The sequence below is a fragment of the Lepisosteus oculatus genome, chromosome 17 (genome assembly GCF_040954835.1).
Source record: "Lepisosteus oculatus isolate fLepOcu1 chromosome 17, fLepOcu1.hap2, whole genome shotgun sequence".
Classification (NCBI taxonomy): Eukaryota; Metazoa; Chordata; class Actinopteri; order Semionotiformes; family Lepisosteidae; genus Lepisosteus; species Lepisosteus oculatus.
Window position 1 is genome coordinate 9205380 of NC_090712.1, and position 27584 is coordinate 9232963.

The following is a 27584-nucleotide window of genomic DNA, read 5'->3' on the forward strand; positions in this document are numbered from 1 at the left end:
GTTGGGTAAACATTTTCAACTCCACACTCATTTAAGGGAAATGACTTTCAAACTTAACACTGTGAAGGGTGATTAGTATGGTGATTAGAGGCAGACAGACCCTAAAATGCTATTAGCCTGTCACATTAAATAAGCATAAGTTATTATATGCTTACCGTTTAACACTGTTTTATGAAAAGGTCTGCAGTATTGTAGATCCTTAATCATTTTATATAGAATTCATATAATTTTTAAAATGGTCAGAAAAAGGGGGACTTGTTTTCACATCAAAATGCATTTGCAGCATTTTCACATTGAAATGACAAATTTTGCACGACTGGCATTTTCTTGAGCGTGCGTGATGTGGCCAGATGCGGATTATTTGAGACCAACTCTGAGTAAAACAGACCAAATGTCAAAACCAGGAAAGGAGACTCCTCCTTTTTAGTTCCTTTCTCTGCCCTGAAGGCAAGTGGAAAAGAAACTGTGCAGAACCTAGTCACTAGGTCACTGAAAGTAATTCAAGACCTCAGCTTCTGCATTAATATTTAAAGACCACTTCTATCTTTTGCAGCTTATTTTACACTGCATTGAACTCAGAGCCAGGGATGGTTTCCAATCCAAATTCAGTTTAGCTGTGCAGATAAACCTGTGACAGGGGAGAGAGAACAACTTCTCAACTTAACTGCGTATTAATTTTGCTAAAGAAGTGATTAAATGAAATAATTTGATGCCAGCTATGTTTTCCTTGGGGGAAAAATACAACTTTTTTTCTTTGCATGAAGTGAAGTGATGGTCAGACAAAACAGCAAAATAAATCCTATACAAAAAAAAACAACAACTGGAGGACAGATTTACCCAATATGATAACAGGAAAAAAAACAGTCACCTTCCTCTTAAATTATTTTAATTTGTGTACACTAAAAGTAAAATTTACACACTAAAGTCTGAAAAGAACCTGGGCATGCATATTCACCTTTTTACAGGCTCCTCAGTGTATTGTTTTTCCATAGGAATTTTCCTCTTACATTTACAGTCCATAGTTTTACTGTACACAGCCTAAAACCACAGCGAACTATGATTACATCCATCTTACCTTTAAAATGTGCAAAATCCTCATTAAAACAAGTACAGTGGTAAAAAGAAAGAGAGAACAAAAATGCAAAACACCTGTAACATTATCAGCTCGTAACCAGAGACAACGACGCAATAATTGGTCCCTCATTCCCTGTCATTTGAGTTGATTATCATCATCATAAACTTCTTACATTGATTTCTATTTATCATTCCAGACCAGTGGCATGAACCAGAAATGAAAAAAACAAGCCCTTATGAAAGGAGCACTACTGATAATGGCTGCATACAGCCATCTGCTAATGCCAGAATGTGAAGAGGCAAGCAGCTACTGCTCATAAATATTAAGCCTGGTCCTTAATGAACAAAACCATAAAGACAGAACGTGAACAGATTTCTTCTTAAAAAAAAGGATAAGGATAAAATCTACACGCAGTAAAAGAAACATAAAACTTAAGGAGGCGGGAAACATTCACCTGGATTTCGCAGGCAGTGCGGCTTTCAAGTTGGTTTTTTAAAATCACACCTTCTAGGAAGCATGTGAACCAGTGTTTTTGCTCACAAAAGAAACTTTTACAGCCCCCCCAGCACAGCAAAAAAAAAAAAAAAAAAAAGAAAAATCTTCCAAAAATGTTGATCCCTGATTATTTACAGATTGATTCTACTAATATAAACATGACTTTTAGGACTTCAGTATATAAATAAATATACATTTTTATTAATATTCTATTTATAGCGTTTCCAGAGATACCGGTCAAGAAATCACCTTGAATGCTTAGATATTTCAGGAAGTGGGTAAGGATTTATTAAAAGTACTATAAAAGCGGTGGGGCGGCTGCGTCAGTCCGCGGGCTCCTGCTGTGTGCTCAGCGGGGTGAGGGTGGCAGGGAACATCAGCACTTTGGCCTGCATGAACGACAGGTCAGGGAGGCTGGCGATCACCTTGGCCGCCTCCTCGCTCAGGTTCTCGTCCTTCCTGGGCTTCCTACAAGGAGAGCAGTGAATGTTAACACTTGATGTCTCCTTCTGTTCATTTATTATTCCTTTATTTTTTCCCCCAGTGTTTACTTCCCTCTGAATAGTGGAAAGAATGTTGCAGTCCCTCAACAGATTTGAGGACAACTGTCTGCAGATTTCTCCATCAGGGATGGCTCCACCTAGTGGTGCAAAATCTACACTGAAAGACAGCTGCAGTCTTTGCACAACTGAAGTGGAGACTTTTTTTTAAAAAAAAGAAAGATTAGGCTCTTCAATTATTTTTGTTATTCTCTTCCGATTGGAACAGGCAATGTGTGTTTTTCATGGCCTTTGGCTCTCCTACCTTCAAGCCATTCTTGTAACACACCACAGGCTACACAGCCCTGAGCTGGGAGTCCCTCACAGACCACGCCATACACCTGCAGAGCTCTGGCCTGCCCTCAGCAGCTTTGTTTACCACTAATGACTACGAGGGAAGTGCCTGTTGTCAAGCCCACAGAATAAACTGAAGTATCCAAAATGAAGTGTGTTAACTCCTGTAAATTAATGGAATTCTACATGAAATGGTCTCACAGTCACAGAGTTTAGGAATTTCATAGGATACTGATGCAGAACTGGTGTCTAAACTTCTTTTGAAATGATCTATGCTTATATACAACTCAAGTAGAATAGATTTCAGCTATTTCTAATGTAGAACATAAATTAAAAAAACTTCCAAAAACACTGTTTGTGTTTTTTCAGTAGACAGTGCACAGTAGAGATTTCTTCTAAATGTGGAGTCTTAGGAATAAGCAGTGAGATGTGGTTTCAGGTATACCTTTACAGAAGGGGTAACAGAAATGGACACAGAAACAACAGATTGGCAGTAAAGATAAGTGAGATATGAATAAAAGAAAATCTAGTGCTTTCTCTCTGACTGAAGGCAAACTCTCTTCAGGACAACTTCGTCGAAAGCATTTGTTCCACCTTTAAAATTAGGAAAGGCACAAATTGAAATCCCCAATATTTATAAGAGTAAGGAATTCATTTTCATTACTGCCAGATATTTGTCATCATTAAAGCTGAAGGCGATACTTTAAAAGGTGGAAGGAACTGATTGCGAAGGGAGGTCAAAGCAGGTGCTGAATTGCCGACAGACCCAGCCATGGAAATCCGCAGGGACTGAGGGGCCCCTGTTCCCGAACCTGCGGCCACACGTTTCTGCCCACGCTGCCTCCCCAGGTCTACCTTGCAGATGTGCTCGTCTTGTCCACCGTGGACATCAGCCTGGCGAAAGCGTCCACCACGCGGCTGGACGTGCTGCTGCTCTCCAGTTTAGCGGTGGTCAGTTCGTAAAGCTCGGGGTCCACACCTTTGCAAAGAGGCAGGCAGTCAGAATGCAAATTCGACACATTTGATAGCTTGCAAATATTTTTTTGGGTGTTCATTTTTTTTTTTACGAACACCTTAGCAAAACAAAACTGCAAGGGTTTCTGTAAACATCTGGCCAATGTTAAAAGCACAGACCCATCATGCTTTCTGCCATAATCTCCATCAAGACAGTGGGAGCTCAGCAGTTTCTGGTACTCTATTTTATAGGAGAATAAGAAAAATGGAACCACGTGGAATACAAGCCATGGAGGAAGGGGAAAAAAAGCAAATCACATGCAATAAAGGAAGATCCATGGTCAACAGATCAGACGAAAATATTAACCCAAATGCCTTTGGTGTCTTAATCTGGATGCCTCTAGTATGGGAAGAAAGATAAATTGTACTTACATAAGAGGAGTATTTCCACAGTGGATCTGGAGGTCAACCCGCCAGATTTCAGACCCCAAGAAATAGGAAAGATCTATCTGGACCATATAAATACATCTAATTCTCAAAAAGAAGAAGAAAGTCGAAGTGGTATTTTAAAGAAAAAAAAAAAGGTTGATCCTTCCATATTCCACTTGCTTGTTTTGTCCATACTTTCTTTTTAGGAAAAATGAACGCCTTTTGAAAATGGGACCATCAAAAGTGAATGTGAGTATGATTAATGTAGCACTATGGAAAATCTTCCATAATTACACAGATGTTTGCATTTTTCTTTTCCCTGTGCACTGAGACATATCACAAGGAACCTGGTGTTATAAGATGCTTTCTACACCAACATTCCATTCTGAATACAATCAGAAAGAGAGGGGAAAATGAATGGTGTGCTTTATAACAATATAATACAGGACTCCTGGAACTTCATTGTAGATACAAAATATATCTTCTTTATTGCACCCAAGAAGAATGAATCTCCTTGCGGTTTATGATAATGACCCAAAAATTGTCATCCAAAAACTCACATTTACCATCCAAGAAAATGCTCCTTATTGAGATATCTCTTGGATTTCCGAGGGTATTCAATGTGCAATTACAAAGATTCTTTATTGATAAATGAACACTAATTTCTTGTGTTAAGACGTGTGTGCGCATGTTCCCTTTTGCGTACAACTACAGCATTAACCATTAAAATCTCAATTAAAAACAACTTCACTGGGAGAAATGGTCAATTGATTGAGAGTTCCTCTCTAGTTCTCAACACTTAAGAGGAATGGCACCAAATTTTCATGTACAGCAGTTTCTTTTAACGTGACAGATGTTTACAGAACAGCACATATGCAGTTTTAATTTAGAATGCAGGCATATTAATATAAAACTGTCCATTAGACGTCTATATTCAAACTTATGCTATAAAGAAAAACATAACCTATGACAGACCCCATGAAGGTGCTTTAATGAAAGGAAATGAAATGTTTTAGTTGTAGTTCTTGCAAAAAACACTTTTTGAATAGACTGTCATAACATGTTTGTACCCAAGGAGATATGATTGTTTTCAGTCACTGAAGGCAATCCTGAACAACCAGTAAAATGGGTGACACAAGAAAAGACTGGATATACTGAATTTATTTAAACCAAGAGGCAGAGCCCACAACGGTTTCACTCTGTAATATGGCTTCGGTATTTGTGTTACTGATTTAAGAAGTTAGTAGGAAATCCAATGAAAGTAAACTCAAAAAAGAAAAAAAAACTTAAGACAGGGCACATCTAAAAACTGAAAAAAAAGTTTTATTATGCATGTATTATAATTTGTACTTAACGTGTAAGCCTACATAAACACCTCAACTTCATGAAAAGGTAATTGGCTAAATCTTCACAAGACAACCTAAAAGGATATAAAATATTCTGCATTTGTAATCTACATTTAGAATGAAGACAAAAATGTCTGTGTCATGGCAACCATTTCTTTCAGAATGGGTTACTTGGAAAATACTGATCACTGGCCTGGAACCTTGATGGGGTCTACCACTGGAAAACCTGAAATACAGCAACTACCACTTTGTCCAAAAACACAACCCACGTTAGTACACATGAAGCACACGGCACAGAAAAACACAGAAACGATTCTAAGACGAAGGCAAGGCTTCTCCAAAAACCAGAATGAACAAATAATCCCAGTTTGCATGTGGGTACATATACAGTTGCAGACTGAATTGTACTGGCATCCTACAATATTACTCATGAAATATTACTCTTTAGACAATAATTGCTTGACCCTTCCTACACTTATTGAACACTCATCCATCTTCGTAGATAGTAAAGATTGCTAGTAAATTAATGTTTCCCTTATTTTCATGATTTCCTACACATCCATAGAGTTATAGAAATTAGTATTTCAGTGACCAGTCTTACAAATTAGCTTATAGTTGAAATTGGTCAATAAGAACAATAACATTTACTTTTCATCTCTACCTGCATTTGATTTTTTTTACTAGACCGAGATATTAAATACATGGTCACAAAGAACTATAAATTATTAAAATTATTGTTAATTAATTTGATTGACACTCTGTGCCAAAACTGACTTACATTTTTTCCCCAATTACATTAAATACAGTTGTACTTTCACCTTAGGAAATTACAGGAAGATGCCTTGATTTGAACTCATAATTTTCCAAGCAGAGTCCAGTCTCCTCCTCCCGTTTTCATTCTTCCTCTGATTTTCATGACTTAATTTAACTAATTATAAGAACAATCTGCCTCTTAGGGTCTTAGTCAGCCAGTCAGTCAATTCAGAGATGCCTGTAAATACACACAGCTCCAGGCCTCCCAAGGTCTGTGGTACCTTTTTCTGGCTACAGAGATCTGACAAATAAGGAAAGGTCCACCGACACAGGTCCAACTTCGACTGCTTGATCCACACAGTGAAACACTGCGCATAACAAAATCCAATAAGCTAATGCATCACAGATGAACTCCTCGACTATTCATCTATTTTTTTACTGCTAATGTTTTTCCTCGAGCCTGCCAGAAGGCTGTGCTCAGTAGCGCAGGATGCACAGTATCACCCTGCCTGGCTGCCCCCTTGCTGTGTGGTGCCTGGGGAGCCCCCGCTGGTTTTTGAGCAAGCCTTGCGTCAGATAAAGTGACTTCAAAGAGTCAGCAGAGCAGGAGCTTGTTAAGAGCTGAGAAAGCCGTGGCCGAACCACGCTGCTGACCTGGGATAGTGGTGGTGCTGCTAGAGCTAGAGTCATCCACGGGCCCAAAGAAATCGAGGTTCAGAAGAGTGGAACCCCCGCTAGCTTGAATTTCAGTGACCGTGTCGGAAGACAGCCATAGAGAAGATATGCCAGGGCAGGGGGTTATTTGTAAAAAGGGGTAAGACACATACTTGAACATGCAGGTTATCATTAGTAAGAAAAGACTAGGCTGTTAATTAAAACAATCTACAACAAGCTTTCAGTAGTAGTCAGCGATACTTAGGTTAGGCGCAGAGTAAAGTCAAAATTGTATTAATATAAATTTAAGATCATAGACAAAGCATAATGTGATTAAATACTAAAGATTTGCTTTTTACAAGAATTTGCATTTATTGCATCAGTTATGCAGCATTTCCATGAATAGATCGAAGATTTACGTAATTAATGTGACATTAAAGGGAAACAATTTAATATGAAACAAAAACCGTAAACCTTTAAGACTTAGAAACTTTATTTAGAGGTTACGCAAACAGATTAGTGTATGAAATATAGTTCCCCTTTAATTGTAAACAAAAAAATATACAGTTAAAAGATAAGTTGTTAAAGAGAACACACAGCAAGTTTAACACACACGACAAGAGCAAGAGTCCATCCAGGCTTTCTTTCATAACCTGTATCATCTCTTGCAGAGCATCTACAATTCTCTTTCAGTAGTCAAACAGTCAAACTTGGTTTTTGTTGGAAGGTCTTCTGAAAAACCAAGGTTGTATCTTAAAGGCTATGAAATAGATAAGCTTGATAGGAATATACTGAATCCTGTCTTTTCTTGTTTTGATTTACTAATTTTGTACCCATGAAACGTTATGTGGCCAATGTAATATTTTAAAAAGAAACTAATGCTTTTACTGCTTGCACAACTCATAAATTGAACAAAATAACACCTCAACCAAAAACTATTCCATAAACTTCTTGTCCAGCCTAGTGGTGATTACATCCACTGCTGTGCAAAAGTCTTAGATAATTTGCATTTAGTCTTTTCCCTCATTTTTTTTCCTTTTTAATGAATCAATTCAACGTTGATCTTCTACTGAAGTTGTAGCTATTTGTTTTCAGACAGCTGATAGATCTGTGTTCTGGGATATAAAAAGTAACCTTTTAGCTTTATGGAAGTCTAGAGAGTAACCCATGATGCTAAGGACAAGGAACATTTCATAATGAGTAATTAGACCGTGAAGGTTAAAGTGATGTACTGGCAACATACCTGGTACTCAAATATAGCTTATCTTGCATTGTGAATTCTAAGAAATAAAGAGTTAAAGATTTCTAAACGACAAGTCTAATTTCTTTTTGTCTAAACTAGGCTGAATTCATACCAGTCCCAGCTTTTATACCTATTCTTCTCTAGAAGGCTTTGAGTAAACTGTTGATGCTCATAACTTGCATATATTGTATCTATTGGTGGTATCTAACAAGTCCGCGGCTTTTGCACAGCAGTGTTTTATAAACCTTAATTTTTATTAACTGTTGAGCAATAAGGAAATAAGTGGGGCATGAGGTGAAGAAAGAAAGCCTGAATTTCCACAGTGGAAGAGTAAGAAATGAAACGTCAGCAGAGAGAGTTCTGTCTGAACTGGGTTGCTTTCTTAACTCTAGCCCTGGTGCTAGAGGCTCTACGGAGAGACGTACCATCTAGAGGGTTAGTAAGGCCACTGCTACTCCAGTCAAACTGGACGGGTGGGAGGGTCTCCTGCAAGGGAACAGCAACACGGTGTTAGAGCCGCGGAGCTGTCTGGAGCCGCCCTGCGCTGCGTGCCTGATGCGCCACTGGAACGGAAAAATAAAATCTCTCGGACAGGAAAAAAAAAACAAGACTGAAATCTAAAATTGCGGGGACTATTAGGGAAACATCAGGTTTAGCAGGATTGGGTCGCATTTTTAATATTTCTAGACAAGCGGAGGGTAACATCGTTCGAAAAATGACATGAATGTGGTGCACCCAGATGTTTTTGTTATCATCGCCATGATACACTCATAATGTTAGAGATCCATCCTGAACAAGGCCTGTTCTCAGCAACGATGGTTTCACTGGCCACGTTTCACTTACTTCTCCTTTCCCTTTGAAAAACCAAATATGCCTTCCTAACAAAATATATTTTGCATTCAGTTTTCAATTTACATCTCGACAAAGCTTTTCTAGCTGCTTTACACACACTGGCCAAAAAATTTCTTCTAGCACAGAAGAAGGAGAGTCCCAGTCACACTCCCAGGGCTGTTCTTTATAGCATGTGTATATTGAGCAAACTACACTACATATTTACTTCCAGAAGATGGCTAACAAAAAGAGCTCATCTAGACCATTAATCATAGGATATGAATCTAATGCACTTTCCTGAAATATCCCAGTTCACATCAGCCCCAGCCCCTCAAGCTGGTTAATGACTCTCTACTGGCAATTAATAGTGATGAACGTTTTCACAAGCATGCTTGTTTCTGATCAGCACTGTCATTCCTACTTAGTAAGTCAGAAATAGATTTAATGTCGTATTCTAAGAACTATTCGTGACTTTTGAGTGCTTTTTACCGTCTTCCTTCAGTAGTCTGATACACATACTAAACGTTCCAAACATGTTGATGGCCTGATAGTAGGTTCTATGAAACAAGCAATCGTGATTGATTTTACCTGAAAAGGGCTCTTGAGTATAGTGCAGGATGGACTCTAAGATCCAGTTGCTACAGGTTCAAGCCTAGGTTATGTCATATCAAACAGTTAGCCAAGGTCTCTTTTAAATGGGGGTGTGCAGTTTTTCATACCTGGGTTTGATCAGCACTCATTTCTGGGGACACAGGAGGGGCTTGTGCTATTGAAGCAATCTTCTCTGCAGCTGAAATTGGTTTCACAGGTTCTTTGGTGGGCTCCAACATACCCTAAAAATTAAAGAACAAAATGGGATGTTTGTTAAGCATCTAAAGGCTCTTTAAAGGTTTTCTTAGAACTGATATACCTTACAACAGCTCTGATAAGAAGAGCTCTAAGAAGCTGTTGCACTACCACTATTCGGTGGGCAAACTTAAGGGTCTAGCTTAACATTCACAACAGCAAGCCACTCTACACCCACTCTGTTGACTGAAGTCCCTTCTCTGATGGATCATCTCACAGATAGTTTCTAAAATGTTTCAAGCTGTTATAAAAACTGAGATGGATATTCAGATAAAAACCTGACTATCCAGCAAATGGAAGAAAAGAAAACAGAATTCAATATTAAGATCTCAGAACCTCAATTTATATGCATTTCTGAAGCACAACAGCATTTGCTGTTGTTCTAAATTGAGTCAAATTGCTTTAATTTTAGGATTTTTGCAGCAAAATTATATTAACAACCTTCAATCTGAGGTCAGACTCCAGAAAAATAAAATACAATTAGCATGGACCAAAATCAGCTTTAACAACACAACTTATTTTAAAAAATGATGCCTTGTGGGCAGCAAAACTAAAAAAGGGAGCAAAACTGAAAGGGAGCCGAAAACTGCTCTGTGGGATCCACTGCATGCAAGCCTAACAGTGTGCAGAAACAAGGACTCACCAGACTAGCTGCATACATGGGTACTATGACAGGTTGCTTCTTCTGCCCTGTGAACAGCTAAGAAATAAAACACAGGGTTGATGCTTGTGACAGAATTCAATGACAGCAACGTAGAAGAGGACATGCATAGGGAAACTTGTAACATACGATACAGAAAACCACATTAAAAAGGCTGCTCCAAGCAGTTTAGAAAGGCTAAAATCCTCTTATATGTTTAGAACTGTTGTTTTAGAAGCCATAAAATACTTAATTCAGAAAACACGGTTGTATACATGATCCCCCAAAGAGAGTGGCATTTGCAAAAAAAAAAAGATGCCATGTTCCTTAAAAGATACCTCGGCACTTTGCCTACATATCACACAGCACACAAGAAGCTTCTTTGCAATGTCCAGTACCAACAGATGGCTTGCACTCAAAGCCAAAGCAGGCCAGACACCGGGTTTTGCCGTCCCCTTACCAAGTGAAAAGAGCCCTGGACTTACTATGTTCCTAGTGTCGATCCCCAGGGAGCAGAGCAGCTTTTTGTTGCTGTGGGAGCCACCCCACTGGTACCTCAGTCCATAGGCATCGTGGACGTCCTGCAGCTCCCTCCACACGTACAGCAGCTCCCTGCGCAGCCACCACACATCACAAGGCACACCGTCACAACACGGCATCATGTGACCCAACCACCCCGGCTCACAGAAGCGCACCAACTCCCACCCGGCATTCCATTAGCCAGGGTCTCCCCCGCCCCCCCCCGCCGCGGATTAAAAATCAGCACAGCCCTTTGAGCTCAAAAGCCAGGCCCTTGACTGGCTGTGGGAACAGCAACTACAGACAAACCCATCCTCATCGCCTGCAGTAGAAGGGACAGAATCAGTGCTTCCTATAGTGCACATGACACTATGAAGTGCTGTTATCATTGCACGACTGCGAGTTAGTGAGAGGCGTCTGGGCTCCAGCTCCATGGATCTCCTGCTATAGTGGTGAATGTTATTATTCAGCATTATATCTGTCTGCAAAAAAGTGTTTTTTTTTTTCATTTTAAGCAAGATCCTTTAAACTTTAGCGTCGGCAATCACATTGCAAAAGTTATCTAAACATTTCTACGAGTTTTATGATTTTAAAATGTAAAATGAGCTGACAAGAAGGCAGGAAAAGCAGTGTGTTCTTTCAAGTTGCCCATATGGATGGATAATATATTCATCTCAGTATTGCTGAAGATTGGTTCCTCATTATGGCAAATGTAACACCATCCTCTGTAGCTCTGTTTAGAGTGAAATGTGACATTAATGACAAGAGGGGGTAGGAGGGTTACTTTACAGTAAGCAATCAAAGCTGTTCCAGCATCCAGAAATGAAGAGGACCCTCACCCGTGTGGCGTTAAGGTCTTGTCCGGCTCGGATGGCCGCTCCCCTAGTTCCAGCAGGGTCTTCAGAGAAGGGATGTCTTCATCGGCTTCGGGAACGGGCGCTGAATGAAAGCTTGCTTGGAAAAGTCGCTCCAGGCGACTCACCAAAGGCGCCTACAGGAGACAAACACAAGCCTTATTGTTGCTGTGCGTCTAAGCCCGGTTTATTCTACATGCTTTAGAAACATGTGAGATAACTGGCTCAGGGATGCAGGAATCCTCGTGTGGCTTTGAAGCAACTTGGGGCAGAGGCTGGTTGAAATAAGAAACAAATTTAAACAGGTTACAGAAAACGGGCTGCAAAAGGAGAAAACACCAAAACATAAAAACCAGGAGGGACATTTAACCATGTTATCATAACAAAAAAAGTAAATGCTGTTGATGGAAATCACAGGTCTACTCTTTACATAAAGGATATGGATACATGTCTTTTTTTTCCTTGAAGGGATGGGAATACAGAATATTCAAATTACCATACATACTGAAACAAACAGATAAAGCACTTAAAGTCTCAGTTATATTGGTGGTATTAATTTTAAACTGCAACTTAAATTTCTTCTCCACTGACAACCTGGTATTAAAAACTGAATCCCTGCTCCTAATTCCATCGCAATAGCATTGTAATTCAATACAATTAAGGGATCACTGTAGGATTTGTATGAACCAAATGGAGGAATAATTGTCACAACCTGTTTAATTCATTCAGGGGAATGACACAATCTTCTTCTGATACAAGGGGACATAGAAAAAGCAAAATGGCGATTCCATTACTAATTTGGGAAAGTAGTCAAAAAAGCCCAGTAGTGTTATAATAGAGAATAGAAGATTCGCTATTCTCTGAACTACTGTTACCATTTAAAATTTTAAAAAAAACAGAGAAATGAAATACTTACAGAACTGAATGACCACAGAGGATGTCCCTAAGGAACACCAAGTCTGCATTTACAGTACCTTCACAGCTAAAAGAATGCACCACGCTGGGTCAACTGTCTGCACTGTGCTGCTGAAGCTTGTATTGCCAGCAGAGAGAAAGCAGGCATAGATGGACAGAGAATTTATAAATAACATGAGCAGAACAACGAAGCCTCCTCCTGGGCCTGATTGCAGCAGAGTGCTTGAATACAGTAAACACTAAAACCTGCACTACAGCTGACTGACTATAGGACCCTGCTGTACTAGAAACCACTGCAAGAACGACTGCATCTGTCATGACTGGACTGACTCAGGGCTTCAGAAACAAACAGCTGTTTGAATGTGTGTAGACTGTGAACAAAAAGTGTTAGATTTTGGACTTAATCCATTAAAAGATGGAAAACTGCCTGACATTGTGAGGGTGATGATCCTCACTCCTGGTGGAGGTGCAGTAGCCCCAAGGAAAAGCTATTGAGAATAAAAAACAGTAAAAAGTATGGCAGTGCAACAAGACGGGCTGTGCTACCAATTCACCTTTGCTTTAGCTGTTTCACAGCTACGTATTAATTTAGTAGCAGCACTAGAAATATCACTAGTTTTTCAGTTAACATAAATAGAAGTGTTTGATTATTCAGAGACCCGAGCCAACTTTAAACAAAACCCTTCTGTCATCGGTGCCAAAAGAAAAGGGACTTTGCTCTGTTCTGCTACCACATTGTGTAACAGGTAGACAAAAGAGTGACCAACTGCTCCCATAGAAAGGATAAAGCAAGCAGGCTGAGTAGACATTGAATACGCTGCACAGAGTCAACACTGTAGATTTACACAAGTGACAGATAATCCTTTTTGGAAGGACTCCATAACAAGCAATCGAGTGAGGTACTGGCTACAGTTGGAGGGGCATTGATTAGTACAAGCTTCAAGAATCCCTTTTAAGAAAAAGATAAATCTGTGTATCTTTAGTTTCCTCCTAGCAGACTGACTAAATCGTTTTTTTAGAAAGCTCCAAAACAGTATGTGACAGGGATCTAAATGTGTTAATTAAGAGAATTTAAACACGTTTGTCAGTGAAACCCCTGGACCAAGGGAGCACACTATGTGTGATATATTTTAAAAATAATATATTTGATATGATATTTTGAAAAACGTCTAGCAAAGTTCACTGGTTGTTTGCAGTGCGTTTGGTGTCTCACAGCCTGTTGGACAACCTTTAGAATCAAAACATTCAACACTGTAATGGTGATATTTCACCACTAAGGGGCACCAATGACACTCTTAAAAAGTATGAATCTGAGAATTTCTAAAAAAAAGCCAGAATTGTTTTAAAACGTTTAAATAAGCTTTGATTAAAGCAATGGTTTGAAGTATTTGGGTTTTTTCCTTAAGCAGATTTATTTTTCTTGAGAGAACTAACTATTCACTATTAAAAATATAAGAAAGGTTAATTGGGAGAAGCTGCCATTTGGAAAATTGTGCTAATCTGTCTGGTTATAGTTTATTAATGCAAAAAGGATCTCCAAGCACATAAAACACAACAATGACAAATACAATCCGTTTACTGTAATTATATCCAAAATGCTCTTCATAGCATATCAGATACACTGACATTCTTGTTGTGCTTTTATACTAATAAACCTGAACCATCTTACCTTCAACCTACAGTTGTGCTATAAATTTGAGGGGACCACACACAGCTATAGTGAATAGGTATTTTTTATTAATTCCCTCACGCTACAAAAGTGGGTGAAATTCAAACTTTCACAGCGGCTCTATCGCAGCATCCTGGAGGCCACTGTATTGGCCATATCAATGTGATGGACCACATGGGTACAGTTATGAGTGAAAAGTAACATGCCACTCAGCACCAAGATGAGCAGATGATGAAGGCCGTTTTACTGTAAAACTCTATATTGCAGCAACAAAAAAGAAAGGAAAAGTATGCTTCAGTGTACTTGTATATGAATATGTTAGACTGTATTGTGCTTCAATGAGAGTAACGCATCCCTGTAAAATTAAAAGACAAAAAACAGAGGTGTGGCCCTTCTGCCCCCTGCCAGGACTAAGTATCTCATATTGATCTTTATATTTATTTATTTTGCAAGATAAATACAAAGATCAATGAAAATGTACTTGATAAGCTGTCACTCCATATTTGCAGGTGGTCCTCGTTTTTGCCAAATGAATGCTACATGAAAGAGAGGACTTAAGCCACCTCATCTACATGCAGAACACACTACACACCAGATGACCTAGTCATACATACCTTGTCTGTAATGCTGGATTAATGAGAACAGAATCAAATCAGAGGTTTGAAATCTTAATGTTCTGGAGATGATCCCTTTCAATGACTTCTACTTAATTAAAATATACTTTGATTAATAGTATATACTGTACTGCATAATGAAATTATTCTAATTGAATTAATCCAAAAGTTAAAACAAGTTGGTAGTGATCCACTTTTAGTGATCCAACTTTTCTAGGCACCTGAAATCACCAGTGGTTAACCAACTGTACGTAAATGATTTGCATGACCAATTAAACAACTAAACAACAGAACAGTGAAGCCAGAAAGTCCAGTAGCTTTGGAGGACAGTGAACAGCCTTCACTAACTTAAAAACAGAATACGATTTTCATCCTTTTACAAGAGGAGCTGAATTAAAACCAATATAAAGCTGAGATAAGCGACACTGACAGGCAAATTCCTCATAATCATAGAAGACAATAAAGCCTTTGTCATTCAGTGATCCAAACCTCTTCTTTCAAAGGATATGACCCCTAAATATTCTTTTTTTCCCCTTTAAGCTGCAGTACATGGACCTATTCTATCAATTACATCATCTCCTATAATTGAAGTCTGGGGTCATTAGGCAGAGTAAGCATTATGCACTTAAGAACTTTTCTAATGATATAGCAGGTCCACCCAGTGCCCTTAAAATGAAGGGCATTCGTTTGCCACAGTAAAAAGCTTAAGTATTGGGTCAGCAAAAACAAATTTGTGATTTTGCAACAAATAACATTATTATAACATGGTTAAACATACAAAATAATGCCCAATAACAAAAACTGAAATTCTATCCTTCTGCCTCATATTTACCTTTTGATAAAATATAAATTTTGTTAGCACACAGCAAAAATGAGTGATTTCACTTCTGTCTCCCAATACTTATACTTCTCATCATAACAGGGATACAAGGCTAACAATCACAAATTGAAACACATTTATACATGGAATGTACTGGTGCTGTAGTGACGCTGTTTTTTTATTTAAACAGACTTGCAGGTGTTTGCATACCCTAATTGAAAAAGAAAACTAGAATCTGAGCATGAAATCTTTTATGCCTTCCATACTTCAGCAGCACACACACAAAGAACTCTTATTTTATTACATTTCAGCAAACGTTTAAAGTTTGTTTCTTGTTTAATTTCAGAGTGCAAATTTGCTATCAGAGCCATTAAGCTGCAAAGTGTCCATAGCATTTCAGACACCTTAATGGTTATATAAAAATCAGAAAAACAATTACAAAGGCAAACAAAAATTAACAGACTGGAAAAAATACTGCTCCTCAGTCACAGGTTGATATTATATAAAGATCATTCAAGAATTTGAATGAAGGCTAGATATGTGCAATATAATGGAACATATTTGCATAGTAATTTATGTACTGTAGTTAATTTGTGAAATATGTTGCACCACTTACATTTTAAATATGAATTACCCAAAGTATTACAGAAATTGCAGAAAGACGTGCAGTACCTGAATCTAATACAGAATATGAGAGTGATGCCAATACAGGAGACGACTGAGATGATAGCAGAGGTTAGTGTGCAACACGAGCCTTACGGTTTTCTCAAAGTAATCTTAATAAATTCATTCACACAGGATTCCTGACTTAGGATCATATGCAATATTGCATTGAAAAATGTATACAAATACAAACATACAATATATCATAATACTGAATGAAATGTTATAATGGATGTCATTATAAGAACTTATTACTTGCGTTTATGAATTAATTATCATGTCTGTGACAGATAGGTATGTCACACCTTCACAGAGACTTCAACAGAGCATATTTTCTTCATATGATAACCACAATGACTGACCAGTATTCTGGAAGGCTACATCTTTAAACTGTAAAAGCAGCTGACCACACAAACAATACAGATCAATGAGAAATACACTGCAGTACAGCTGAGACTGATATTGCTTTTATTTTAGCACAACAAGCAAATTGCTTCCTAAGGCTATACATAAAGAATGGAACAAAGAAATGGCATTAATAAATGAACATGGTCTTGTTGGGGGGAGACTATAAAGAGTCACCTCTATTTAGGAGTTCAGGAAGACAATCTACTTATTCTGCACAGTAAAACCTAAAGAATTTCCAAGGCTTTGTTTTTAAAAAACAGATCAATACTGCTATTGAGGTTGCTTAGAAGCTCCAATTATTTTCAGATGCTCAACCAGCAGATTCATTTCCACACCACCGGTACAGACAGACGACACAGATACATTGTCCATACGTTTAAACAAAGTTCTCCTTACTTCCCATGCCTAAGATATTATCAACAATAATAATAATAATAATAATAATAATAATAATAATAATAATAGTTTACTGCATCTTCTGACTTTAAGTTCCATCAAAGGTGGGTTGTGAAAGTGATTCCTTGGGTTTCAATAGGAAAAAATGAAGAGGGTGTGTCAGGGTTACCATGAATGTAATATTAATGGGCTTCAGAAAACTAGCATTCAATCTGTTCCACCCTCCTGCCCCCACAACATTTCTACACCACAAACCTTGAAATCATCTTTTCACATTTTGTTTTCTGGAAAATTAAGACAGAATGACAACACAATGATCACAATGATGGAAGGAAACCACAAAGAGCTTAGATAAGTACAAAAGTAACAGGAAAATACTGACTTAAATCACTACTAACTAATGAAGAAAAAAGTGTTAGTCATTATGTTCAAATCCATAAAATATCTACAACTCCTTCATCAACTGGAATTTTGAAGAATTGGTTCACATTCTATAGATATAGGCTTGGAAGGAACAGATGCACATCCATAACAGAAAACATGCTTGCAAAGGTATTCTGTGAGTCAGACTGAAAGGCTGTTGTGAATACATGCAGCACTCACAGATGGTATGAATGAAATCAACAATAAACAACAACCCACTCAGCATACAACAAAGAAACAAAAAACACTGGAATTGGTTATCAAGAAACTTCAAGATAGTTCAACGTCCTATCAAGCTGTAATGAAGTGACAACAGCCACTCCTCTTTTTATTTTAACCCTCTTAGAGATTGTGTCTAATGTCTTATGGAACTGAAAAAATCCTTTCTAAGGTCTGAATATAAAGTACATGTTAAGACATCTAACGTTCTTTAAATCACATTCTGATTCTTTAAATCACTAGTGCACACAAAGATTAATCCACAGAATCTAAAATTTGCTTTAAAATAAACTCATGTTTTCTCAGTATATTTAGGAGATTTTTAAAAAAATCTTCCATTCAGGCTAGAAAAGATAATTATGACACTGTATTTTGTAAATATGTACGTTCTGGATTTGTCTTACCTTTGACGTAAAATTACTTTCAATTGGAGCTCTGGGCACAAACACAAACACAAACGATGTCCCCCTGACAAAGTGTGTGGAATCCCCTTCCCAAACACTTACTTTCTGGGCTTCCTGTTGCGTGTCGGGGCTCAATGTGCTGTCCGCACCCTGAAAAGCAAAGGAAGACTGGGCCTTCCTGCAGGTCCGTGGGCTGCCTGAAGAGGTCGCTGCCATGGTACTGCTGGACGTCTCTCCTTCCACCAAATCGCTGGGCTGATCCTGCCCAAACGCTGCCCAAGAGTCACCCCCGCTCTGGTCCTGCTCTCCAAAAGCATTCCAGCCCACATCCTGACTCCCACGGGCAGAGCTGAAGTCTGCGAAGCCATCGCTGCCAGCGAAATCAGCAAATTCCTCCTCACCGTCTTTTGGTTTGTGGGCTTCACCAAAATCCCCAAAATCTCCTTCATCATTTGATTCTTCACAAGGGTCTTTGCGGACATCAGCACTGTCTCCCTGGTTTTCAAACTGACCTGGTCGACCAAGTGAATCATGGTCAACCACAGGCTGGCTAAAGTCTGCAAAATCCTGACTTTCAAAAGACACTGCTCCCCCAAAATCGCCAAAATCTTCATCCTCTGGCTCCTTCGCCTGCTCTGCCAAATCTGTTGTTTCCAGGTTCTGGGCAGCTGTAATCCCTTGGGAAAAAGGCAGTGAAGGAGCACTATTGGTCATGCTGAATTCTCCAAAATCCTCCAGCCCATCGGGAGAGGCAGCCTGACAGAAAGAAGCAAACTCCTCACTAATTGATGCACTTGTGCTTCTGACTGCAGACTCCCCTTCCCACTCCTCGTCTTCAGCCTCCTGCCTGGTGGCTGTCTGGCCAGATCCCCCGTCCACGCGGCCTGAGGATACATTTTTACTACTCCCACAAACATCGGATTCCTCAGCCCCGGTTTCCTGTCCTCCGTTTTGAGTGTCCGCTTGATCTGTACTGTACGGCACACCAACAGGCTGATGAACAGCTTCACATTCAGCTCCTTGGTGCTCCCGTCCATATACAGCTTGTTCTGTGTCCTCCACTATCTCAGAGCCCTTTTCCCCATTGCTTAAGCTTTCTGTGCCATCAGCTAGAGATCTCGAGGGATGAGCCTCTGTCTCTCCAGCTCCATCACTGTTTGAGCTTACCCCAGCAAGCGCAGGGAGGTGAAGTTCATTAACACTATGTGCCACAAAGCTATCCTGGCCGGTCAGTGATTCCTCTTGGCTTGAGCCTTCTCTGTGAGTCTCTCTCGCCTCTGTAGACTGGGTGCTGTCGGCAGATGCGTCGGCACCGGGGATAGAGGAGAAATCAGCAAATCTGTCCTCAGGACTAGGAGGAGAGAAGGGTAATCTTGATTCAGAGCTGATGTGTTTCTGTCCCACTGAGTCAGTAAAACCAGCCAGCCTCCCAGCTGCCTGAGGTAGGGAGTCCTGCATGTCAAATCCCGCAAACCCATTTGTGAGAATTTCCGTGGTCATGCCACCATTGCAGTCCAGGGCCTGGTGTGTCTGGTGTTTGATATCAGTTCTACTACTCACCTCTGCAGTGGAACAGTTCAAAAAAACGTCTGTGTTATTTTGGTCTGCCAGCCTTTTCATTTCCTCTTTATATACAGTATCCTCGTTGATGACAGGCTTAGCGGATGTTGAGATGTCATTGCTGGTGCCAATTTCTACACTGCAGAGGCCAGCGTCAGCTGATTTGGATATCTCCTCACCGGAGTCCCTGTCTTTACCAAAGGGCCCTGGGCTGAAGTCTGCAAAGCCATCGACATGGTTGGAGAAGTCTTTCTCTGGCAAGAAGTGGTTGGGGGGCACAACGTCTGCTCTAGAGGCGCCAGGCGAGTCGAAATCCGTGAGGCTGACGCTGGAGGAAACCCCGGAAAAGCCCCCAAACTCTCCAAATTCATCATCGTCCTCTTCTGCCCCATCGTCCAAAGGGGGCGGGGAAGAGGAGTACATTCGGATCACTTCTGGCTCCATGGTCCCACTGTCTCTCGAGGCGACAAACACAGACCTGCAGGGAGAAAAACCGTTAACTCATATTCAGTTCATTCCTAAATAGCACAGGTTCAAAATAATAACAAAAATCAGAGCTTTGTAAAAGCTTATTTTACAGTGTTGTTCTTGTCTGTTTAAATAGCTGTTTAAAGCACACAATTTGCTAAGCATATGCTGGCCTCAACCTAACACTTATGTGGTTAACCATAATGAAGATTTTCATCTCCTTTTGCACCACAATCAGGATTAAGTACACTCTATGAATAGGCTACCTCATGCAGTTGTGATACAGTCACAGATATTTGACAGATAGGATTTGGCAGTATCTACTGTATAGTAGCACAAACAGAACCGGCCTATTCTTCTGATAGAATCATAATTACAGGGACAGTATATCACAACATTTTTCACTTTGATTCTGCAAATTAAAGTCACCTGACCACAGATCCACACGTAAAGCTAGATTAATATACACATCACTACATAACATCTAAGTCTGGAAACTTATAGTACCTATGTTAAGGACTTTATAAAAAAAAATCACACTCATTTCTCATCCATGATAATCTGATTTAGGCTAAACACAACATGCAAAATCGAACTTTTCATGAACCAATATGCAAAGCTACAATGGTGTCTATCAGCTCCACCCCATCAGTGTTGTTACCGGCTAGTCAGCCATGCTGGCTACCCTCTCACTGTCCTTCTGCCTCCCTTGCTGCTCCAGGGCTGTCACACCCTCTCATCCTCTCAAAGTTAGCTCCATGCTCCATGCTCCATGCTGACAAGCCCTGGTAATGGTGAAACAGCTGTCCCTGACTGCTAACCTCGACTTTATTTATATGACGTGGAATTAGAAGTCTAATTAGATGATTCAGCTTTTCAGCAGAGTGATATGGTAATAGCTGTTGCTAATTCTCATCATTAATGGCAACTGCGCGCTTCGAAAACACACCACAACCCTACAAGGTGAACCTTCTAGTACGTCCTCTCCTCTAGGTGCGTCTCCACATCACCCTGACTGAAATGTCTTTTTGATGGACTTGAAAGTGTAATCCAGCAGAAAAAAAAACGTTGACAAAACATATTATGTTTCAATTTCTCTACTAAACATCAGCACTACACAATATGCAACACAACACAGTTTTAATGCATTTACCAGTGTCCTGATCCCTGATTTGCATTAAGAGTTATTAAGGGTACAGCACAATTATTATGCTCCTGCAGCACAAACCAAGCTTCTCTCGTGGACAATCAGCATGCTTTCTCTTTGAAATAAAGGTTTTATTAAGGCCTCTTAATTAACATGGTTAAGACATTTTGCTAGTCAAGTAATGAAGGTAAACCTTCTGTGATCTAATTTACAGATGGCCACGCTAATCAGTGAAAAAGTAGAGCCTGTAGTTTGTTCATCACTTTAATTATATTAAAGGCTTCCATTCACAGCAACTTAAAAGAGGCTTCAATTCAGTGGAAACCCATCAACTTCATTACAACAAATTAACATGCTCCCAGCTCACAGGGGTTTTTACTCTAATCTGCAGACAGCGGTAGGTGATAGTTAAGGTTTGAAAACTGAAGCTTTCTGATGCATGTCCCTCCCTGTACCTTTCATACTTGGAAAAACATTTTAAATATTAATTCTTCTTCCAGGTCAGTAGCTGTACAGAAACACCCACTGTAGTGGGCCAGCCTGTTTAACAGGAACTTAAAAACTTTGTGACAGTGAGATGCTTGCACCAACTAAACCCTACCCGCAAGATAAGCCTGTATATAGGAGTGGCTTCTTCCAGTACATTAACAGCTAGAGTCATGCCAGCTGAATTTACTGAAATCTGTTATACCAAGATGTGAAGACTGCTTTTATGCTATCGTACTTTTTCCATCAGACATGTTCTCATAAGTTTCTGTTTGTCATTTAAGTAAACTGTCCCAAGAATCTAGTACACAAAAGTGGCCAATTACCTTTAGTGATATATGTGATCTTTAATACAGTCTTAACCTTGAATTCAATTTAAAACTTAATTAACAATGGTAAATTAATTATTTATGAGCAGGCTTTCTAAAATCACTAGTAAACAACAGTCCAAGCAGTATTAAAAAGTCTGGACCTCCCATGGGCAAATTCACTAATGTTATTAAAGGTACACCCAGTTTCATTTTGTAATAATAATTGGTTAGGAGAAAGATGTTCAAATACGAGACTCTCACACTGACACATTATCATCCAAAAAATCATTCTCAAGTTTTAAAGATCACAGATTTGTGTGGCATAGTGCTCACCGTGAAGGAGGTCTGTCCTGTCTTAACTAGCTTTGGAAAGCAAAACCAAAGAGCAAAACCAAATTGACAGTTTTATTTTCTAAAACTGATCTTTGATTCTGAAAAAATAAGAATGCCACAACGTCTGGAAACAAGAGACAGCAATTCAGCTGACCCAGTTTCTTTGGCCTTTAGTAGTTAATTGATCTTATCCACATTTCTCGAAAGACGTGATGATATCAGCTTCATGCTAACATGGCTGGTAGCTCGTTCCAGATTCCCACAGTCTTTTGTGTAAGGAAGAGCCACCCGTTCTCAGTTTTAAATACACGTCCCTTTAGTTCCTATGTGTCCCGTGTTTTGTTTCACTTTTGATGAAGAGAGCATAACTGCTGGTTACAAAGCCACATAAATACAAAGTCAGCAATCTCCCTGCGTAAAACACTAGACCTAGATTTTACTACTTAACACGAGAAAAGGCCATTTTCAGCAACATGGCAGGAAAAGATAAACATATCACCATTTTTTATTTGGTGCAGCTGATTTGCTATTTTTATCTGCTTACGAGTAAATAAATATTTTAGTCTTGGTACTCTCTTATAATTTTAAACTGCTCAGGCTCTGTGCTTTATTAATGAGTCTTGTTGAAGAATGGAAAGTCAAGTGTGAACTGTACTCTCAAACTACCTTTTAACAAACACAATAAAAGGTCAAGTACAGAAAAGGAATGTACTGTATTGTGAATATAAACCCATACTGTCTTTGTGAGTTAAGCAATTCCACAACAATGAGAAGTACCCAAACTACAGCCTGACAACACATAAAGAAAATGTAATTGTTAGTAAATCCTATCAATTAGCACAAACTCAAGGTGCCTGTACCTTAATAGTCATGGTCTATGGATTAATCAGAACTTTTCAGCAGAACACCCAGACCAGCTGTACATTACCTGTAATGACTAGTGACCCGTTATGGCAATGGACATGATTTAATTTCACTTTCGCCATTCTGAATACCTTTTAGATTAATGATCTATACATCCTTTATCAGAAATCAGATGCTTATTCCTGGTGGAGGGGTCTTAGGAAATACAAAACTACCCCAGAAACATTAGATGCAAAACATTGGCCCAATATGGAAACGAACCCAACACCCAAAACTGGATACTTTGTCTACCCAAATATGTCATGTTGAGAACAAAATCTCATTTGCAATGATAATGTGTTTTATACCCAGGGCAATTTATTGGAGTGCCCCCTAGAAAGTGCCTTGCTCAGGGGTGTCACAGCCCACCCAGGATATGTGTTTGCTGCCCTCCAGTATGGTGTACAGAGCTGTATCCACACTGCTGCAGTAGCACAACACTAAATATTTCTACCTACTTCTTCCTATTCAAGGTGATTACATCAATTCTCTGTGACAATTACTACAAATGAGAGATGACCAAAGCCATAAAATAGACCACAGAGCTTACATATCAATTTTTTACTTTGATATCTGCCACCTGATAAGAGAAATAATACACAATACTAATCTTCACCACTTTATAAACACTTAATTTAATTTTAATTAGGCTTTGTTTGCACCTTGAGAAGATGGTAACAAAAATAGAGTCGACACTCTATACTTCAGTGGTTAACAGACTCCCGAGCCTTCTAAATATTTCAGGTGATTCTTCTGCCTCTCCTGCTTAAAATGTTTAAACCTGTGGTTCTTTTGTGCTGTAGTATTCAGTATTACTAATCACCTGAGCCTAGAATCATACCACATTGCACTGAAATCATACTTTTTCATGTAACTCAAGTAGCTCTGCTAAACCATTTGTTAAGATTAACTTTTTTTCTATTTAAATTCTTTATTCCTTTTTAGAACCACTCATATGCCTCATTTTCTACTGAATCATGTGATATTATTTTGGAGACTTTGGACAGATGAGCTATGCGGCTGAAAAAAAATAAGAGTGAGCAATGCAAGAAATGTACATTTTTGTATGTGAACGTGCAACAAAGTCGAAACATTTTCTCAGTCTCCACACTGCTGTTTGCTTGGCTTAAATCATGACGAAAAAAGGACAATAAAGCATGGAGATGATTTCTGGTCTCAAATCTCATCCTGAAGGAACTTTGTGCTACAGTTTTACACATGCAGTGATGAATCCTCCTTCTCACAAAACTGCTGCATTCTTAAGTTGCTACTTTAGGTTTTATTACAAACAACACACAGATATCTCACAAATAGGTTTGAGGCATGTGACCTTAGAAATGAAAATGCAGGCCCATACACTTTGACCAAGAGAAGCAGTATACTTACAAACCAGAAAAGTGGGGAAAAAACATAACTGAAATTTTTATACAATTCCAGACTGACAGAACATGATGTCAAGATATAAATAGTATAAATAGTGAGGAAATAGGAGTATCCCATTAGGAATATCCTTTCATTTCTAAGTGCTAAATTACCTTTCACTTCCTCATGAAAACATGTAAAACCTACACAAAAATCTAATTTACGCGTTCAGTTCTGTTTGATTTTTGTAATGTGTTACATTTGCCTTTTATTTCTGAAACTGCACAAATATTTTTAATTCACTGCTCTAGAAACATGTTGTTACAATGACATTCCATGTCACTGCAGCCAGGGGTGACTGAAAAGCACCTGTGTTGTGGATGGAGACAGAGGAATTACAGAATCATGTGTACAAACAGAAAACAATTCCCCAGGGGCTGAGGTTGCTATATCATTTTATATGGAAATCATTATGAATCACTTGCAAAGGCAAACATCTGGGCTGAAAGTCTAAAACTATTCCAACATACTGCAACCTCCAGGTAGCATCCCAACTTCTAGGTGAAACTCTTCTATATCAAAACAAAACTAAAAATGTAATCCTGTGCTGGAGCCAAAACTATTTCATACCTACACAAGATCTTGTACACAAACCATGCAACTCTGGGCAAAATCTACAATGCTTTGATGCACATTGGGAAAACGAGCTGTGGCAAAACCGAATGGGACTGTGCAGGAACCTTCACCTGACCCAGGGAGATCGCTAAGCTGGCCAAATTGAAATTGACTTTTAAAAAAAAATAAATGTTGCGTTTCTTCGGTTCTCGGCCGATCTATTGAAATGGAAGGCAGGGGAAAATATTAGCCACCCGCAGTCCAATTATTGCAGCTAGTACTTTCTTAATACAGAGTGGAATAATGGTAAAGTTCTGCGCGACTCACTTAACTGCTACACCTGACAAATACGAACTTCCGGGAAACGAGACTGGACTGAGTGACAATAAAACATAATTCAGATTTGAGCTGTTTCATGGAATTGCCGGTATTAAACTGCACTGTAAAAACGGATAAAATGCGACGGCTTAGTACACACAGTCAGGTGTTTATCAGTGAGACAATGAAGTCGAATAGAAACGTGCTTCCAGCGCACAAAACCTTCATGTGGCGTAAATGTGACTCGCGGATAGCGTTTTAGTACGAAAGCAATGTCGACAAAACTTGTCGACACTCAGAACGTGCCTCCGTTCACATCTAATATTACTTTGCAGGACCGTCGACAGCATGTTACTCTGTGACAGCTGTCATCCAAGGCTTCCGCGGCACCCAAGCCACTCGTCATTTAAGCAAAACAAAGTTGAAATATCGTTTCAAATACCGATCAAAGCGTTGCGTCTGCACTTGTCTTGGTCAAACACGGCCATAAAAAATCGGCACAAAAGCGGAAGTTGGCTGTGTCATCTTGTGCATTAAGGGACTCAGATTAGGCCTTAACCTGGACTTTCAGACGGGGAGGGGGTTTAGTACGCAACGCGCTACAAAAAACAATTTCGAAAAATAAAAGGAGGAACGACTAGCCCACCCCTCTCCACAAAACAACCTTCCTGGACACTAAAACCCGGCTCCGCATTCACAGCAGAGGAGGCAGTCTTTCATTTTTAACGAGATCTCCGGGTCACATTTCGGTTTCCAAATGCCCTGTGTTTGCATCAGTACTAAAGGAATACCCCCTCCCCTCCCTCTCCATATCCTGGTTGGCTGTCAGTCCACACAGAATGATAATTAGCGTACCTTCAGATGTCACCAGGCAATTCTCATGGTTCAGATGCTATGGGTCCACGCCATGGGCTGACGGTCAGGCCTAGACCCAGAACGCCGAATTCCTGAGCTTGTTTTCAATGTAAATGAAGGTTAAAAGCCGGCTCGGATACGCTCAGTTTTCCCTTTCCTCGCAGTCCCAGTCCCTTTTACCCAGCATGCAACAGGAGCGGTAAAGCAAAGAACCCAGGGTTGCCCTCGGAGTCGTCACTTCCGGCAGGGGTTGGCGGAGTTGAGGTTGCGTTTGCAGGGTGACTTTCGGTGGACGACATTCCAGGCTGTTTTGTTTTCCCTGGCAGTCCGCCCTCCGCTCTCTCGTGTGTTTCGTTTGCTCCCAAAGCAAGTGGAAATTCGTGCTCGGGGCCTGTAGAGATTAGGTGGAACCTTCAGCAACGTTAGGACTTTTAATAAAACACAAAGTTGGGGGAGTTAACGCAGGTTCTCTAAATGCAATCCCAAAGTGTTCAAAAAACCAACGCTGCGAAACGATTTTAAAAATGAACGTGGTGTTGGATTTCAAAGCAGTTCATCCTGACGGGTTAAAATCATAATCTGGAGACAGAAGTAATTTTTTTGTTTGTTTTACAGTGTGATTCTCTTGAAAAAAAAAACAGGTAAAACAACCAAGCTTAGGCAAGGACCCACAGATCGTCTCCATGCTAATAATGTGTTATCAGCTTTGAGGTGTATGTATTTATCCCTTAGCAAAGGTCTTTGTAATTCAATTTTAGGAATGTTTTTTTTACTTATATGAGTAGATTTTAAGTATAGTATACATGTATTTGCATCATTCTTGGAATGACTAATAGAAGTTTTGGAATAAACCGATCATTTTAGTATTTGACAACCCTTTTCAAATGGTATTTGGAAATCTTCAGATAGTGGCAATACTGTAGATAGAACTGTATGCATTGATCACTACTTTATTTTCACACAAAGGTGCCTTTAGTGTGTCTAGCAACACAGAAATGTCATTGTTATGTACTGAGGTTCATACTTACAAAATTACATCCTTGCAAGGATTTATTAATTTATTTAAAATTGGAATGAAGTCTATGGTAATCCATTAAATGAATGTGATACTGTTGTCTATGTGACAAATGAGTTATAAGTGTTGCTAATGTAAGGTCACATAACAAAATGCATACTGACTTAAAAGTGAAACGTTTCTTCCGTATTGGACCTTGAACACTGAT

At 39.4% G+C, this 27584-nt stretch overlaps 1 protein-coding gene across 2 annotated transcripts; it reads right to left on the minus strand.

Annotated features, from left to right (window-relative positions):
• Window positions 1-869: 869 nt before the first annotated feature.
• On the minus strand, window positions 870-26558 carry aftpha (aftiphilin a). Of its 2 annotated transcripts, XM_015363205.2 has the most exons (10): window positions 26362-26558; window positions 18106-20041; window positions 11458-11609; window positions 10585-10711; window positions 10103-10159; window positions 9333-9446; window positions 8208-8268; window positions 6540-6623; window positions 3259-3382; window positions 870-2038 (listed from the first exon to the last, which is right to left on the minus strand). In XM_015363205.2, the coding sequence occupies exons 2-10, from the start codon at window positions 20005-20007 to the stop codon at window positions 1894-1896; spliced, it is 2766 nt and encodes a 921-aa protein (XP_015218691.2). In that variant the 5' UTR covers window positions 20008-20041; window positions 26362-26558; the 3' UTR covers window positions 870-1893. The 2 variants fall into 2 exon arrangements, with proteins under 2 accessions (XP_015218691.2, XP_015218692.2); XM_015363206.2 differs by lacking the exon at window positions 6540-6623.
• Between the last annotated feature and the right edge of the window lie 1026 nt (window positions 26559-27584).